Source organism: Oncorhynchus masou, chromosome 18 (genome assembly GCF_036934945.1).
Source record: "Oncorhynchus masou masou isolate Uvic2021 chromosome 18, UVic_Omas_1.1, whole genome shotgun sequence".
In the NCBI taxonomy this organism is placed as follows: Eukaryota; Metazoa; Chordata; class Actinopteri; order Salmoniformes; family Salmonidae; genus Oncorhynchus; species Oncorhynchus masou.
This window is the reverse complement of record NC_088229.1, coordinates 11283417-11301431: the sequence shown is the minus strand read 5'-3', so window position 1 is coordinate 11301431 and position 18015 is coordinate 11283417. Positions and strand designations below refer to the sequence as shown.

The following is an 18015-nucleotide window of genomic DNA, read 5'->3' as shown; positions in this document are numbered from 1 at the left end:
TTAGAGAGGGGTGTAGGGAGAGTGAGAGGGACGGATAGGGACAGGTTTCTGCTCTGGCTTCTCATGAGTCTCTTTAAACGGGGGCTGTGGGAAGCAAGGCTGAACATGGAGAAGACAGGGAGAGATTTGGGGGTGGAAGGGATAGTGAGGAGAGTGGAAGGAGATTTGAGGGTGAGGATGAAGAGGGAGGAGAGGAAGTGGGGGCAGCATGCTGCTCGGGAGAGGTGGAAGGGGGGTTTAGGGCTGGGTGTCATTTAGATTTGTAAAAGGATAGATTAGGGACGGGGAGATAGGGAAAGGTGTTTTGTAGGGTAACGGGGAGGGAAGATGCTCCCCTGAGGTTTTGTTTGGGGTTTATGTTTAGTTTAATTTAATTAGTTTAATTAAACATTTCATTATTTGTGTATGTATGTAAATTATGATTTGTAAAGAATGAATGGTACTGAAGATAATAAATTATTTTTTTTATAAAAATGTCAGGCTGTAATAGGTTTCACGTTCTGTTTGTTGTTTTTGTATTTATTAGTTATTCGTGTATAGTTCGTTCGTTTGTCTTCCTAATAAACATGAGTAACTTACACGCTGCATTTCGGTCCGACTCTCTTTCAACAAAAGAAGAACGTCGTTACAGAATCACCCACCACACTCGGACCGAGCAGCGTGTCAACAGGCAGGTGCAGCCCAAACAGGAGCAGCGTGTTAACAGGCAGCGACAGCTGGAGCAGCAAAGGGAGGAGGAATTATTCGGAGAATGGACATGGGAAGACGTGCTGGATGGTCAAGGTTGCTACACTTGGGAGGAGATATTGGCCGGAAGAAATCGCCTCCCATGGCAACAGGTGGAGGCACTAAGGAGAGCAGAGGCAGCCGTTGATAGGAGCCGACGATACGAGGGAACACGGTTGGCAAGGAAGCCCGAAAAGCAGCCCCAAAAATTTCTTGGGGGGGGGGCTATCAGGGAGTATGGCTGCGTCAGGTAGGAGAACGGCGCAATCTCAACGTGCTTACCGGAGGGCTAGAGAGACCGGGCAGGCACCGTGTTATGCAGTGGTGTGCACGGTGTCCGCAGTGCGGGTGCATAGCCCGGTGCGGTATATTTCAGCTCCGTGTATCCGCCGGGCTAGATTGAGCGTCGAGCCTAATGCTATGAAGCCGGCTCTACGCATCCGGTCTCCAGTGCGTCTCCTTGGGCCGGCTTACATGGCACCAGCCTTGCGCTCGGTGTCTCCGGTTCGCCTACATAGCCCAGTGCGGGCTATTTCTCCTCACAGCACTGGCAGGGCAACCGAGAGTTTTCAACCAGGTAAGGTTGGGCAGGCTCGTGCTCAAGAGCTCCAGTGCGCCTGCACGGTCCGGTCTATCCAGTACCACCTCCAAACCCCAGCCCTCCAGTAGCAGCTCCCCGCACTAGGCTTCCTGTGCGTGTCCTCGGCCCAATACCACCAGTGCCAGCACCACGCATCAGGCCTACAGTGCGCCTCACCTGTTCAGCGCAGCCAGCGCTTTCTCCCTCTCCTGCGCTGTCGGAGTCTCCCGCCTGTTCAGCGGTTCTAGAGCCTTCCTCCTCTACAGCGCTGCCGGAACCTCCTGCCTGTATAGAGCAGCCTGAGCTGCCAGTCTACATGGAGCAGCCAGAGCTGTCAGTCTGCATAGAGCAGCCAGAGCTGCCAGTCTGCATAGAGCAGCTAGTCTGCATGGAGCAGCCAGAGCTGCTAGTCTGCATGGAGCAGCCAGAGCTGCCAGTCTGCAAAGAGTTGCCAGTCTGCATGGAGCAGCCAGAGCTGCTAGTCTGCATGGAGCAGCTAGAGCTGCCAGTCTGCAAAGAGCTGCCAGTCTGCATGGAGTTGCCAGTCTGCATGGAGTTGCCAGTCTACAAGGAGCTGCCAGTCTCCATGAACCCGCCAGAGCTGTCAGTCAGTATGGAGCAGCCAGAGCCGTCAGTCAGCATGAAGCAGCCAGATCTGCCAGTCAGCCAGACTCTTCCAGATCTGCCAGTCAGCCAGACTCTTCCAGATCTGCCAGTCAGCCAGACTCTTCCAGATCCGCCAGACAGCCAGACTCTTCCAGATCCGCCAGACAGCCAGATTCTTCCAGATCTGCCAGTCAGCCAGACTCTTCCAGATCTGCTATTCAACCAGACTCTTCCAGATCTGCCAGTCAACCAGACTCTTCCTGATCTGCCAGTCAACCAGACTCTTCCAGATCTGCCAGTCAACCAGACTCTTCCAGATCAGCCAGTCAACCAGACTCTTCCAGATCTGCCAGTCAACCAGACTCTTCCAGATCTGCTAGTCAGCCAGGATCCGCCAGTCAGCCAGGATCTGCCAGATCTGCTAGTCAGCCAGGATCCGCCAGTCAGCCAGGATCCGCCAGTCAGCCAGGATCCGCCAGTCAGCCAGGATCTGCCGGATTCAACTGCCTGGCTGGGCTTCTTCTCGGTACTGGGCTTTTTCTCGGTACTGGGCTTCTTCTCAGTACTGGGCTTCTTCTCAGTCCCGAGCTGCCCCTCAGTCCCGAGCTGCCCCTCAGTCCCGAGCTGCCCCTCAGTCCCGAGCTGCCCCTCAGTCACAAGCTGCTCCTCTGTTATGTAGGGTTCTGGGTGAGGACTATTCGGCCATGGTCGGCGGTGAGGGTGGATTATCCCAGGACGCTAAGGGGAGGAACAATGACATTTATGAAGTGGGGTCCACGTCCGGAGCCGGAACCGCCACCATGGACAGACGCCCACCCGGACCCTCCCTATGGTTTTAAGGTGCGTTCGGGAGTCCGCACCTTAGGGGGGGGGGGGTTCTGTCATGCCTTGGTCTTAGTATTTTGTGTTTTAGTTTATTAGTTAGTCAGACCAGGGTGTGACATGGGTTTATTATGTATTGTAGTTTCATATTGGGGTTTGTAGTAGTTGGGATTGTAGCTGATTAGGGGTGTGTGTGTTTAATAGGTTTGGCTGCCTGAGGCGGTTCTCAATCAGAGTCAGGTGATTCTCGTTGTCTCTGATTGGGAACCGTATTTAGGTAGCCTGGGTTTCGCTTTACATTTCGTGGGTGACTGTTCCTGTCTCTGTGTTAGTTTCACCAGTCAGGCTGTAATAGGTTTCACGTTCTGTTTGTTGTTTTTGTATTTATTAGTTATTCGTGTATAGTTCGTTCGTTTGTCTTCCTAATAAACATGAGTAACTTACATGCTGCATTTTGGTCTGACTCTCTTTCAACAAAAGAAGAACGTCGTTACACAAATGGTATCAAGAATCTGGATCTCCTTGCTTCAGGTGCTGAGCTGCAGGCAGTTAGATTTGGTTATGTAATTTTAGGTGAACATTTAAAAAAGGGCCCGATCCTTAAGAGGTTTTAGGAAGCTTATATTTTGGGGTTCTGATAGGGTAAGACAGTTGATCTAAACTCATGAGACATTTATGAGATACATTCTTCAAGATTCCATGGCATTAGCCTATATAATTTAATCTATATAAATCCAAAAATGCGTTTACCAATTCTGGATTGCGCCTTTTTTACACCTGTGTGGTTTGCGATGCAAACTGGCAGGGACATGAGTTATCACAACTTGAAATAAAAAGTTATATGTGATTCCAGGTGTTCTCAGGAACATGACTAACCCCTGCTCACCACCTGACATTTCTCAAGAAGAATGTATGCCGGTCAGGAAATTGAGAAACACCTTGTGTAGGGAGTGGAACACAAATACATTAATAACACATTACAGTTCACACATGTGGTTCATATAATAAATGACCATATTTGGGTCCAGAATTAATAGTATATACAATCAGAAAATATTTCTGATTACCATCACTCTGTTGTACCAGTCCATAATCAATATACATTGATTACTTACTTTGTGACATTTTAACTAAAGAGATGAAAATCTCAAATTACGATGGACTTTGGCATGGAATAGTTACAAACTGAGGCAAACAAAAATTCACATTTGAAATTACAGTATATTGTAGAGTTTCAAGTTTGAGAGTGCAAAGCCAGACAAAGGATTCTATAAAAAAGTGCTTTTGGTGCACAGAGGAGAGAGGGAGGGAACTTGGAAAGAGAGGAGTGTTTAGGGGGAGGGACTGTGGGGGCCAGCAGGGTTATAAAGTTTGAGCGGCTTCCTCTCTGCCCATGCTCTGTGTGTCTGTGTGCTCCTGTTTCTGCCGGCCCACTCTCAACTCTCTGTGCCTTTCTCAATCTCACTCCATCTAACAAAATGAGTGTCAAACGAAGCAGCGTCAGAGGACCCGGCAGTGGGTACGGCTACTCCATCACTCACAGCTCTACTGCTCCCACCTACCGGGCCGCCAGCACTTATGGTGGTGCTGGAGGTCAGGGGACCCGAATCTCCTCGGTGTCCTATTCGGGTGTGCGAAGCGGGATGGGAGGGTTGGGGGTTGGGATGGGAGGCTCCGGGGGCTCCGGGGGCTCCATGTCCAGCAGCATCCAGGGGAGCACCAGTGGGGACACTGCCCACATCATGGGCAATGAGAAGTTTGCCATGCAGAACCTCAACGACCGTCTGGCCTCCTACCTAGAGATGGTGAGGAACCTGGAGCAGGCCAACGGCAAACTGGAGCTGAAGATCAGGGAGGCCATGGAGAAGAGAGGCCCAGATGTCAACGACTACAGCCGCTACAACGCCATCTTGGATGACCTGAGGAAGAAGGTGAGAGGCCAGGGGGAGGAAGGAGTACTGGCTAATATGAGATGCTGGACAAATCTACACCATAGAGCTTTAGGGAAGTAATAGATATTTCAAATGCAAGTTCACTGTAATAGAATGGCTGACCCGACAGAAGAGAGTAACAGAGTGACAGAGGGTAGTTTGGGAGTGAAAGAGGAAACACAGTGGCCCTACTATATCCTTGTCAGGTTATTGACCTGGGTAGTAAAGACCCAGTGTAGCTGGTTGGTCCGTTAGAACCCTGCTGATTAGTGATGGAACGGTGCCGGCGTCCCCAGGCAGAAGGTCAAGGGGCAGACAGAAAGCAATAAGAAGGGGAATTCCAAGGGGTTCTGCTAGCTGACCTTCAACATGGCCAGAGTTCCAGGTCCTGCTAGCATTTTCAGTGTTCATGGATGTGTTTATTTGACTTCCTGTTATCAGTTAACTGTCTAGCACAAAGATTGTTAGCAATGAAATGATGATACTGTAGCATTTCAAATGATTATCTGCATTATAACCATCAAGAGTTATGCACAAATTTAAACATGAAAACTGGGAGAGTCGTTATAGCTGTAGGTAAAGTTAAAAAGGTTATTTTGATATTTTCTCTCAGCTGTGGTAAGTGTGTAGCAGTAAATTAAATGAGAAAAGTCCATCATAGACTATAGATGAGAGAAAGTTGAGCTCCTTACACAAGGCTACTACCCACTGGGCACAGACGTCAATTCAACGTCAATTCAACGTCTATTCCACGTTGGTTAAATGTAATTTCATTGAAATTAAGTTGGAAAACAACGTGGATTCAACCAGTGTGTGGTCTGTGGGTCTTTTATGGTGTGGTTCTTACTCACAACTTACACAAGGCTACTATTTCATGGTGTGGTCCTTACTTTGATGGTGGAGCATGGTAAATGAGTTTGGGAGTCAATGTACTGTGTCATTAAAAAGTAGTCCGTCTAACCACGTCATTCCATTCCCATTTCTCTGATAGTGTTCCATGTATATATATAACAGTGCTGAATGATTGACATATGGGTTTATAATGGTTTATGTGTGTGTATACTGTTGGGCGAGCAAGGATATTCTGAGTCATTCACCTGGAAATGTTCAGAGCTGCTGATACTTCGGAAAAATACTGTTAGACGTCCAGTAAACAGTCATTATTATAGGCCTATTGCATCTGCAACAAGTTACTCTGGTACTTTACAGCATACAGTAAATACTGCCTGATACTATATTAGATTATTTATACAAATATTTAAAAAACATATCCGAAAAGCTCTTTCCATTGGATTCTGGAACATTCCAGTCATGCTTCTGTGGTTTTGCTGTGTAGACATTGCTGGAGCAACGTGCCAAAGTCAAACCCCCCAAAGTGACAAGAGTAATAACTATGCAAAATATGGAGATTAGATGCAAGATACCAATAGCGAGAGACAAAATGCAAATATATCACAAGACTATCATTACAGAATGTATATTGCTAGCTAACTGAGCTCCGCTCCATTGTGAATTAAGTTCCTGATGAACTCCACCAACAGAGTGGAGCAGAGAGCAGGCTTTGTGGAATTCAGCTCAGACTACATCGATTCGCCCAAGGTCAATACTTTAACAACATTGTATTATAAAATGCTTACCTTGTACCTATGTCCGTCCTCTGTAAATGTGTGCCTTTCTTGGTTTGCTGAAATCCATACTTTTTCAATAATGCGCATGTGCCAATTGAATCTCAACAAGGAAACAGTCAGTGGTTGTATTTGATTAGCTTTTAGTGAAAAAGTATGGATTTCAGCAAACAAAGAAAAAGAGGACAAACATAGATACAAGGTAAGCGTTTCATAAATATAATTTTTTAAAGAATTGGCCTTGGGCGAATCGATGTAGTCGGAGCTGAATTGCACAAAACCTGGTCTCTGCTCCACTCAGTTGGTGGAGTTCATCAGAAACTTCCTTCACTGCAGAGTGGAGTTTAGTCGCTTCCTTCACCGTGGAGTGGATTTTAGTCCGCTATCTTATTGCTTCTCTTTGTCCCTTTGAAAAAAATTCCAAACAAGGACATTGAACTTAACCTTGAAAATTTGAAATTGGTAAACAACATGAGCTGTGTACATTTTTGTTTTAATATTTGCTCTTGTAACGGTTGTCATTATGAAGCCTTACATAAAAGGTCAGGGGAGGAATGCCTATGAAGTTAAGCTGGTGTTTGCCAACATGGAAGTGTTGGCTTTACCAACTGCCCATGGCACGTAATCAACCCCCAACGCATAGATCGCAATGGGTTCATTTTTCTTTGTCGTGATACCAGGATGTGACCGCTAGTTCAAATATTCCTCCTTTACAAAAACAAGGCTTCTCACGACAGGAACAACAGGAAACCCAACCCAGTAACCACCCCCTCCCCATCACACACACACACCAACCTCCCACACACACACACACACCAACCTCCCCCCCACACACACACACACACACACACACACACACACACACACACACACACACACACACACACACACACACACACACACACACACACACACACACACACACACACACACACACACACCACACCAACCTCCCGCCTGATGCAAATCACCTGCCTCCATCCTGACATGTATCCCACTGCACTTTCAGCTTGGCTGTTTGTTAATGATTGCCTCCTGAACTGTGTAACCTGCATCCATCCATCGCCAGCCTTATCTACTATACCATGGAGAGCAAACACTGCGGCTGTGGGGCAGCTGGCCTCCGCTGCTCCTGGCTGCCACTGTCATCAGCCTTGTCACTTTCATACTCATTACACAATAGTACAGCATTGAAACTGCTGTGAAAGAAATGAAAAGTATGTTGACTTGAACTTATTTTCTCCTTGTCAATGGCAGGTGTTTGATGCCACAACAGACAACGCCCGGATGTGTCTTCAGATCGACAATGCCCGCTTAGCTGCTGATGACTTCAGGGTGAAGTAAGTCGAGCTAGGCAAAGCAGACAGTTGCACACGCACCTTAATTAACGGTGTAAAATAAGCAGACATTTGCTGACACACCTTAATTAACGGTGACTAAACAAGCAGACGGTTGCTGACACACCTTAATTAACAATAACTTGTGCCACATTAACTGTATACCCTCCATACTCTACAGTCTATGCATTAACTGTCCAATGCAGCCGTTTTTATCTCAATATCCAAATATTTAAACACCTTACTGTGATTGTTTTCAATTAAAACGGTCAAACTGACACAAAAATAGCTTCTTAGCAAAGACACATTTCTCAATAAATAATTTAGCTAGGATTTTCTGGAAGTGTTCTTAGTGGGCAGTGGAAAACTGAAAACTAGGTGTTATTGGCAGAGAGTTTTGGAACTCTCTTTCTAATTGGTCTACTAACCAAATGATCGTCTGGTGATGTCATCAGGCAGGCCAAAACTCCATCCCACCAAAACAGGCTGAAATTTCAGGATGTCTTTTCAAACAGCTCTTACACTATTTGGGCATTATCATAATTTTAACACTTTCACAGTATTATTCAAATCTCATATTATGGAAGTATATACAAAACACAGGAAAATTATGTTTTGACCTCACTGGGCCTTTAAACGGACACTTTTGAGAATATTTCACAGTAGCTCTCCAGGGCATTGTATCTGATGCTGTTTGCTGTGTGTTGCAGGTTTGAGTCTGAGCTGTCCATACGCCAGTCTGTGGAGGCTGACATCGTTGGCCTGAGGAAGGTCATAGATGACACCAACATGGGCCGCATGAACCTGGAGAGTGAGATCGAAGCTCTGAAGGAGGAGCTCATCTTCCTGAAGAAGAACCACGACAACGTAGGTTCACCATGGCCCAACCCCCCTTTCAACCACCAAACCAATATGGTACACAACCCCACCCCTCTTGCACCACCAAACAAATGTTTACCATCTCCCTTGTCATCACAATGGCTTAACTAGAGCAAGACCTAGCATGCCACCATTGGAGACAGTCAACCATACTGTATAAACAGGGGTTGTTTCGTGTGAGATCTTTGGGATTTAGCGGGGGTGTGGTGGGTGCGGCACACACATAGCACGCACCCAGGGGGGCACGTTGAGTACCCAAACGAACAGCCTAAATACGGACGCTGACTTCACTCTTGAAAACATATTGCTTAATGAATGTTAACGTTGTTGTCCTTCTACCCCAACAGGAAGTGATGGAGATGCGTAACATGATCTCCCAGTCTGGAGTGCAGGTGGACGTGGATGCTCCTAAGGGCCAGGACCTGGCCGCCATCATGGCTGAGGTCCGGGCCAAGTACGAGAAAGAGGCCCTGAAGAACCAAGAGGAGCTCAAAGCATGGCATGAAACACGGGTAACACCTACCAGCGTATTCATTTACCACACACTGATGACTTCACAGTGAAACCGCCACAGAAACTCTTACTTAACCAATGATTTTAAAACTGCCATCTGTATCACCTCTATGTCCCTTCCAGATCACAGAGGTGCAGTCTGTGGTATCACAGAACACAGAGGCCCTCCAAGGCGCACACACAGAGATCAACGACCTCCGTAGACAGCTACAGACACTGGAGATCGAGCTGGACTCACAAAAGAGCTTGGTAAGATCCCTCAACAATACTATATTCATACAGTCAGTGTGTACAAAAGACATCATGGCATCAATGCTATTGGTTAAAGGAAAACTATCTTTTGGTATTTCTTTAATTAGTCTATTGTTGATATTGTCCCAGGTTTTACATGTCAGCCATATTTCTATATTTAAAAGTTACATATCTTGAAAACTGGATTGCTGACATGCACCACATTTTGGGACTATATCAACAATGGACTTATGAAACAAACACCAAATGATAGTTTTTTGGGGTGGAGTTTTTCTTTTAAGTTTTATGTTAATTTACAAGTTACAATCACCTGTACTGACTGTCTTTACTCTTCCTCTCTCTCTGTCTAACAGAAAGGATCTCTGGAGGGGACGCTGCGAGACACAGAGATGCGCTACAACATGGAGATGGAATCCTTGAACAAGATCCTCGTGGGTCTGGAGTCTGAGCTGACCAACCTCCGCTCCAACATCCAGCAGCAGACGCAGGAGTACGAGCACCTGCTCAACATCAAGATGAAGCTGGAGGCGGAGATCGCCACATACAGGAGACTGCTGGACGGAGGAGACTTCAAGTGAGTAAGACAGAGGGAGAGAAATCCTTAATTGGTGTTGCATGCATAAGTCCTATAATTAAGCAGACTTGAAAAATGGGAATGAACATGAAGTTTGTTGCCGGCCAAGAGCCTACTGTGGTAAATAGTCATCCAATGGCCATTTTCTGTCTTGGAGGCAAAAATAGCCATTGCATAAATATTTTTATGTTGACTGATAGTTGTGAATCTCTCTCTCTCTCTCTCTCTCTCTCTCTCTCTCTCTCTCTCTCTCTCTCTCTCTCTCTCTCTCTCTCTCAGGCTCCAGGATGCTCTGGAGGACCAGCGGACAGTGAAGACCAAGGTGATGACCGTCACACAGACCCTGGTGGACGGGAAGGTTGTCTCCTCCAGCACAGAGACAAAGGAGAGGAACCTGTGAGACTACATCCATCATTCCACATCGTCCTGATTGTACAACAACATCCAACACACCATAGACATAAGATAACATCTAGCTGGATAAGAAGAAAATGATCTCCACTTTATTTATTTCATCATGTTTCTTTTGCTTTTGAGTCTTAAGTGTTTTTTAACTTACGTATTTAGGCATATATACATTTACAGTACAAGTTCAGAACTGAGTAATTTGGGATGAAATTAGCTTTAACCAATATGATTTTACCTTTAAAACTAGCAATTGGATTAAGTAAAATATCTGTAAATCTGACAAATGTATTTTTCTACCCTTGTCATCTTAGTTTTCTTTCTGTCCAGTTGAATTTGCCTGGTGTGATGTACTTTCATTGTCCAATAAAACATTGGTCAGACTCTTGGCTATTCTCTTTTAATGGCTATGCACTTCCTGTGTAACTCAACAATCAGGTTTTCTCGTTTATCACTTCTCATAGATTGAGGTTAATGTCATCTACACACAATTAATACACATTGAACAGAGAAGTTAATCATTTACACAGATCTGAAATACAGAAATTATTTTTTAAAAACCTTTTTATTTAACTAGACAAGTCAGTTAAGAACTAATTCTGATTTTAAATGACAGCCTAGGGGAACAGTGGGTTTACTGCCTTTTTCAGGGGCAGAATGACAGATTTTGACAGATTGTACCTAGTCAGCACAGGGATTTGATCTTGCAACCATTTGGTTACGAGTCCAACACTCTACCCACTAGGCTACCCTGCCAGTCCAGTGTCTTTTATAGGTAGTGTTATGTTACCTACTGATAGTGCTTTACAAAAGATCAAACATGACATTTTAGTCATTTAACAGACGCTCTAATCCAGAGCAATTTACAGCAGTGAGTCCATACAGTTTCAGGAATTGAACCAAAAACCCTGCCATTGCAAGCGCCATGCTCTACCAGCTGAGCCACATGATGAAAGAAATATTTGCTTTATTGGTTAGCGTTGATTCAAAGGGGTTGTGTTATCTACGGAAGACACATTTCAAATCAAATGGTATTTGTATTTGTCACATGCGCCGAATACAACACAATACTGTACACGTGCCGTGTACGTGTACAGTAGAGCCCTTAAGCCCTTAACCAACAATGCTTTAAGAAGTTAAGAAAATAAATAAAAATAAGTGTTGAGCAAAAAAATAGAATATTAATAAATATCAAATAAAAGTAACAAATAATTAAACAGCAGCAGTAAAACAACAAGTGAGGCTATCTCCTACGGATATCTCCTAAGGCTATCTCTTAGGATGAAGGCATTCAGTTGTACAACTGACTTGGTATTCCCTTTCCTTTTCCTTCCTTAGCTATTGATATTAGATTACAATAGAACAGCAGTTGGCTGTCAATATTGATTCTGAATGACTTCCGAATAAGAGTCTATTACTGCTATTTTAAATTCAGTACATTTGCTATCGACAGTTCAATCTTACATAAGTGGCATAGACTACACTTTCCCCTTCCTCATTGGCCATAGTTACCAAATCACAGTCACAATGGGGGGTGGAGAGGACAGAGTCTATGTAGGAGACTAAAGGTTAGAAAGTGATAGTGATCGAAGGGAGTGGCCCGTCAGAATGCAGCCTTGTATATAAAAACTCTAACATCCATCCACCTCGCGCTCGGTAGAATCAATCTGTGCCAGTGTCAGGTGGTTCTCTGTTTCTTCTTCTCTTCTACTTGGATTTCCTCTCTGAAGACATGGAGTCTGTACATATCAGTACGCATCCTGGATTTACTTGTCATCGTGCTGAAAGTGGCAGTGGAGGCCTATACGCAAAGCCATGGAGCTCACAGAGTGCCCATGGCGGTGGCGGAGTACGTGGGACCAGAATCTCCTCCGTCCACACCAGCAGGCTTGGGGGCTTCAGAGGAGGGGCAGAGCACCAGGTGTACACAGGTGTTACAGCTGATGGTGGCTTCACTATGGGTAATGAGAAGCTCAACATGCAGCTCCTGAATGACCGTCTGGCCACCTACCTGGAGTCAGTAAAGAACCTGGAGCAGACCAACGACAAGCTGGAGCTACAGATCAGGGAGGTACTGGAGAAGAAAGGACCTGCTGGGGCAGACTACAGCCGCTACGAAGCCACGCTGGAGGACCTGAGGAAGAAGGTGAGGCCCTCAAATAATGACATTAAATTCAAGTGTGATTCATACAAAGTATTATGTGTGTGAAATCATATCCTGTTCAGGGTTGGGGTAAATTCCATTTCAAATCAAGTCAATTCAGAAAGTAAACCAAATTCCAATTCCACATTTCTTTTCATTGAAAATCACTGTTTTTTTGGGGTACTTCCAGAATTGACTGGAATTTAAATGGAAATGACCCCAACCCTGATCCTGACTGCTCCAAACTGTCCCTACTGTATGGTTAATTGAGTCTCCCCACTCATTAATTTCACAATATTTAAAGCCAATATTTGCAGTTCTCAAATACCCCCAAAAGTACACGTTTTTACTAGGCCGTTTTTACTACACCATACTAGGCCGAAACATAGAAATACCCAAATCATAGAAAAACAAACATAGACTGCCCACCCCAACTCACGCCCTGACCATACTAAATAATGACAAAACAAAGGTAATAAAGGTCAGAACGTGACACTCAAGCCTTTTATTAGGCAAGGTTTCACAGAACCACCCCACAGTAAACTGATATGATTTACAGCACGTCTTATCAGAGGTGGCTCCACCATGTTGACGCTGCATAGATATTTAAGTGAGTCTCACTTTGTTTCTACCTGCACAAAGATGGAGTGATGGGTTTCACCAAGGGACATGTTTATGTTGCTCCACCCTGTAGAACAGATCCACAGATATACCCAGAATCATCCCTCTCCTCCCTCTAATATTCCCTCAGATATCAGGGATGACAGTGGGCAATGCACAGATCGCTATCCGAGTTGAGGGTGCCAGCCTAGCCGCAGAGGACTTCAAGGTCAAGTGAGTGTTTATAAACAAAGAAACGTGTCACTTGCTATCATCCGTTGGCATGAATCTATAGGGCCAACATTCTTTCATTATGGCTATGTCCACGTCTTTACATTCTTAATGCTGTTGTCAATAGGCATGAAAGTGAGATTGGGATGCGCCAGACTGTCGAGGGTGATGTCGCAAATCTGAGGAGAACACTTGATGACACCATCGTGCTCCAGCTGCATCTGGAGAACGATATCGAGTTTCTGACAGAGGAACTGATCAACCTGAAGAAGAACCATGCAGAGGTAAGAAATTGTTCCTGTCAACTGACACATTTTCAAATAGGTTACATAGCTAGGTTACTACCATAAACACCATGTCATTAATTTAATGGATTTCCTGTTTCCTTTGTGCCAGGATGTGCTGGAGCTACGTACCCAGATTTCCATGGCTGGAGTGCAGGTGGAGGTGGATGCTTCTAAGGGACACGACCTGGGAAAGATCATGGAGGAGATGAGGGCCAAGTACGAGAAGATGGCCTTGAAGAGCCAGGAGGAGCTCAAAGAGTGGCATGAATCCAAAGTACGACTCCTTCTAACACTTTTCAATGTTCTGCACTGTATTACTGTGGGTTAACATGTTGGTGTGTGTGTGTGTCCAGATCACAGAGGTGCAGGTCCAGGTGACTGAAAATACAGAGGCCCTGAAGGAGGCACACACCACATTCAGTGAAAGCAGGAGGAGCATTCAATCCCTGCAGATTGAGCTTCAGTCCCAGATCAGCCTGGTAAGAATTATGATTTTATACAATAGCAACCAAACCATTTCAAAATGAACTCAATCTTGGTGGATCCATCCTACGACCACGTACTTTCCTCCCAACCACAGAATGCTTCTCTGGAAGGGAACCGTCATGACATTGAGATGCGCTACAACATGGAGTTGCAGAAATACAACGCCGTCCTCCTGAGGCTGGAGGCTGAGCTGACCCAGATCCGCTCCGACATCCAACATCAGACACAGGACTACCATATACTGTTCAACATCAAGATACAGTTGGAGGCTGAGATCGCCGAGTACAGGAGGCTGCTGGACGGAGATTTGAAGTGAGTAAAACAAGGATAGATGACAGGTGGAGCTACATGTCCTGCTTGGTTAGGGTAGTGTAACAACTACAATACCTGAAGTATGTTGAGATGATAAAACTATCAAGTTACTGGAGCGATACAGCTGTACTAGTAGCTTATCATTAAACGGCTGGCCTTGTTCTATTGTTTGCTTGTTATTCTATGAGGCATGGGAATATTTGCAAATTAGATTCAAACTAGCTTCATGCGACTATGCACAAGGGCTCAGGTCTGATATGGAAATGACTGTGTTGTAGTTATGGTATCTGTCTTTTCATCTGTGTCTCTCTAGAGTTGAGGTTGCTGTCCAGAAGAAACCAACTAAAGCTTTCCGAACAAAGACGCTGGTTGTCACCCAGACACTAGTGGATGGCAAAGTAGTGTCTGAAGGAGTGACTGAGGATGTCAAATCTGAAGGAGGGATTGAAGCTGTCCAAGGATAACCACCCAGTCAAGAAACATCTTCTCTCTCATCATCATCATCATCACCATTTTCATCATCACCACCATCATCATCATCACCATTATGACACACTACAACACTGCCAGAATAACAGTTAATTGTTCACAAAATGACCAATGAAACAATGAAGTCAAAATGAAGTAAATGAAGTCAAACACTTAATGTAATGGTTGTATGTGTATGTCTCTGTTTTCATCTACTGTAACCAATCAGGACAAATCATTTGGTTTCCTCTCTAAATGCATACAGGAAATAAATGCTAAATTGGGGCTCTATTGAATCTGTATTGCTGATAGTAATGTCTTATTGAGCCAACATCTGCAGCATTTATCAAGTCAAGCTTTATTTATATAGCACATTTCAGACATGAATGCAACGCAAAGCGCTTCACAGGAAAAAACATAAATAAAAAATATATAAATATTTACTACACAACAAACATAAGTAGATGAAAAACAAAAGAATAACAATAAAAACTAAGAGATTAAAAATCACCCTAAGGAAAAGCAAAGCTAAAAGAAGGTTTGCTTTAGGATCTGTTTTAAATATGTACACAGTTTCGGCCCCCCTCAGGTTCTCTGGCAGGCTGTTCCAGAGGCCTCTGCTAACACAGAGACAATGCCTTTACATTTAAATCACACTGTAATAGAGCTCTTGATGTGTCGTGGAAAGCAACATCACTCAAGCAACAACAACGTGAAACCCAGACACAGTTATACAGCTTTAAAGAATTGGCACACCCCATCCAGCTCTGTTCCCGGTCGAGCCAGATACATAAATGTCCATGAAGTTCTCTGGAATTCTGGGTTCATTCTGCATTTTGACCCGACATTCTCTCTCTACCCCCTTACTGATGGACTGGGTCTCCATTCCAATGCTATTTCATTACTCACAGTCCACTCTTTTCCTGCACATTAGCTGGTCTGCACTTTATTTGATGCACTTTTTTGGTCTCTATGGTGACCCACTTGCATCCTTTATGACGATTAGACATCCGGTTCAATAAGTTAATATCAACAGGTTGTTATTGGTTAGTTGAAAGTTAAAAACTAGACCACACACAGATATATGTTGTTAGAGCCAGAGATCCCCAGCCGCCTTGCATTAGAGGGATGGAAGCAGAGCAGCGAGTGTATCGGGGAGACTGAGCATGCCAGGCTAATTCCAGAGACAGTGTGCATAATCTCTATACTGCATAACTGCCATTCCTCTGCATCACTGGGCTCCACTGGGCTCTCCTGCCAAGAGATTACCCCTGCAGGCCATCAAAGGTGAGCCGTTATTAGTCCACAGGGATCAGACATGCTATTATTCTGTCTCTCATCCTGTCGGATTCAAAGGAATACACAGGAATGTCCATGGAGTTTTTCCTTGGAGGAAGTACTGTCGGCCTATTATAATAATTGAATTGTGCCATATAGTAATATATTATTAGACAGTCGGAGGGAGGTGTCATACAGTCATGTATTACAGTAGGAGAGAGGTGTCATACAGTCATATATTACAGTAGGGGGGAGGATTCATACAGTAATATATTACAGTAGGAAGGAGGTGTCATACAGTCATATATTACAGTAGGAGGGAGGTGTCATACAGTCATATATTACAGTAGGAGGGAGGTGTCGTACAGTAATACATTACAGTAGAAGGGAGGTGTCATACAGTAATATATTACAGTAGGAGAGAGGATTCATACAGTAATATATTACAGAAGGAGGGAGGATTCATACAGTAATATATTACAGTAGGAGGGAGGTGTCATACAGTAATATACTGTATTAGACAGTATGAGGGAGGAAGTGCAGTCATATACTGTATTAGACAGTATGAGGGAGGAAGTGCAGTCATATACTGTATTAGACAGTATGAGGGAGGTGTCGTACAGTCATATACTGTATTAGACAGTATGAGGGAGGTGTCGTACAGTCATATACTGTATTAGACAGTATGAGGGAGGTGTCATACAGTCATATACTGTATTAGACAGTATGAGGGAGGTGTCATACAGTAATATACTGTATTAGACCGTATGAGGGAGGAAGTGCAGTCATAAACTGTATTAGACCGTATGACGGAGGAAGTGCAGTCATAAACTGTATTAGACAGTATGAGGGAGGAAGTGCAGTCATATACTGTATTAGACAGTATGAGGGAGGAATCGTGCAGTCATAAACTGTATTAGACAGTATGGGAGGAAGTGCAGTCATAAACTGTATTAGACAGTATGAGTCATATACTGTATTAGACAGTATGAGGGAGGAAGTGCAGTCATAAACTGTATTAGACAGTATGGGGGAGGAAGTGCAGTCATAAACTGTATTAGACAGTATGAGGGAGGAAGTGCAGTCATAAACTGTATTAGACAGTATGAGGGAGGAAGTGCAGTCATATACTGTATTAGACAGTATGAGGGAGGAAGTGCAGTCATATACTGTATTAGACAGTATGAGGGAGGAAGTGCAGTCATAAACTGTATTAGACAGTATGAGGGAGGTGTCGTACAGTCATATACTGTATTAGACAGTATGAGGGAGGTGTCGTACAGTCATATACTGTATTAGACAGTATGAGGGAGGTGTCATACAGTCAAATACTGTATTAGACAGTATGAGGGAGGAAGTGCAGTCATATACTGTATTAGACAGTATGAGGGAGGAAGTGCAGTCATAAACTGTACTAGACAGTATGAGGGAGGAAGTGCAGTCATATACTGTATTAGACAGTATGAGGGAGGAAGTGCAGTCATAAACTGTATTAGACCGTATGACGGAGGAAGTGCAGTCATAAACTGTATTAGACAGTATGAGGGAGGTGTCATACAGTCATATACTGTATTAGACAGTATGAGGGAGGAAGTGCAGTCATATACTGTATTAGACAGTATGAGGGAGGTGTCGTACAGTCATATACTGTATTAGACAGTATGAGGGAGGAAGTGCAGTCATATACTGTATTAGACAGTATGAGGGAGGAAGTGCAGTCATATACTGTATTAAACAGTATGAGGGAGGAAGTGCAGTCATATACTGTATTAGACAGTATGAGGGAGGAAGTCGCAGTCATATACTGTATTAGACAGTATGAGGGAGGAAGTGTCAGTCATAAATACTGTATTAGACAGTATGAGGGAGGAAGTGCAGTCATAAACTGTATTAGACAGTATGAGGGAGGAAGTGCAGTCATATACTGTATTAGACAGTATGAGGGAGGAAGTGCAGTCAT

The 18015-nt window shown here is 44.3% G+C and overlaps 2 protein-coding genes across 2 annotated transcripts; both read left to right on the top strand.

The window, feature by feature from the left end:
• The first annotated feature begins 4111 nt into the window (after positions 1 to 4111).
• On the top strand, positions 4112 to 10634 carry LOC135503952 (keratin, type I cytoskeletal 18). Its single transcript, XM_064922158.1, has 7 exons — positions 4112 to 4665; positions 7548 to 7630; positions 8338 to 8494; positions 8854 to 9018; positions 9143 to 9268; positions 9625 to 9845; positions 10125 to 10634. Exons 1-7 carry the CDS (start codon positions 4213 to 4215, stop codon positions 10243 to 10245), a joined length of 1326 nt encoding a protein of 441 aa, XP_064778230.1. The 5' UTR covers positions 4112 to 4212; the 3' UTR covers positions 10246 to 10634.
• Positions 10635 to 11875: 1241 nt separating this feature from the next.
• Positions 11876 to 15077, top strand: LOC135503951 (keratin, type I cytoskeletal 18-like). The gene is made up of 7 exons (XM_064922157.1): positions 11876 to 12396; positions 13145 to 13227; positions 13352 to 13508; positions 13621 to 13785; positions 13865 to 13990; positions 14092 to 14309; positions 14623 to 15077. Exons 1-7 carry the CDS (start codon positions 11983 to 11985, stop codon positions 14771 to 14773), a joined length of 1314 nt encoding a protein of 437 aa, XP_064778229.1. The 5' UTR covers positions 11876 to 11982; the 3' UTR covers positions 14774 to 15077.
• Positions 15078 to 18015: the final 2938 nt, after the last annotated feature.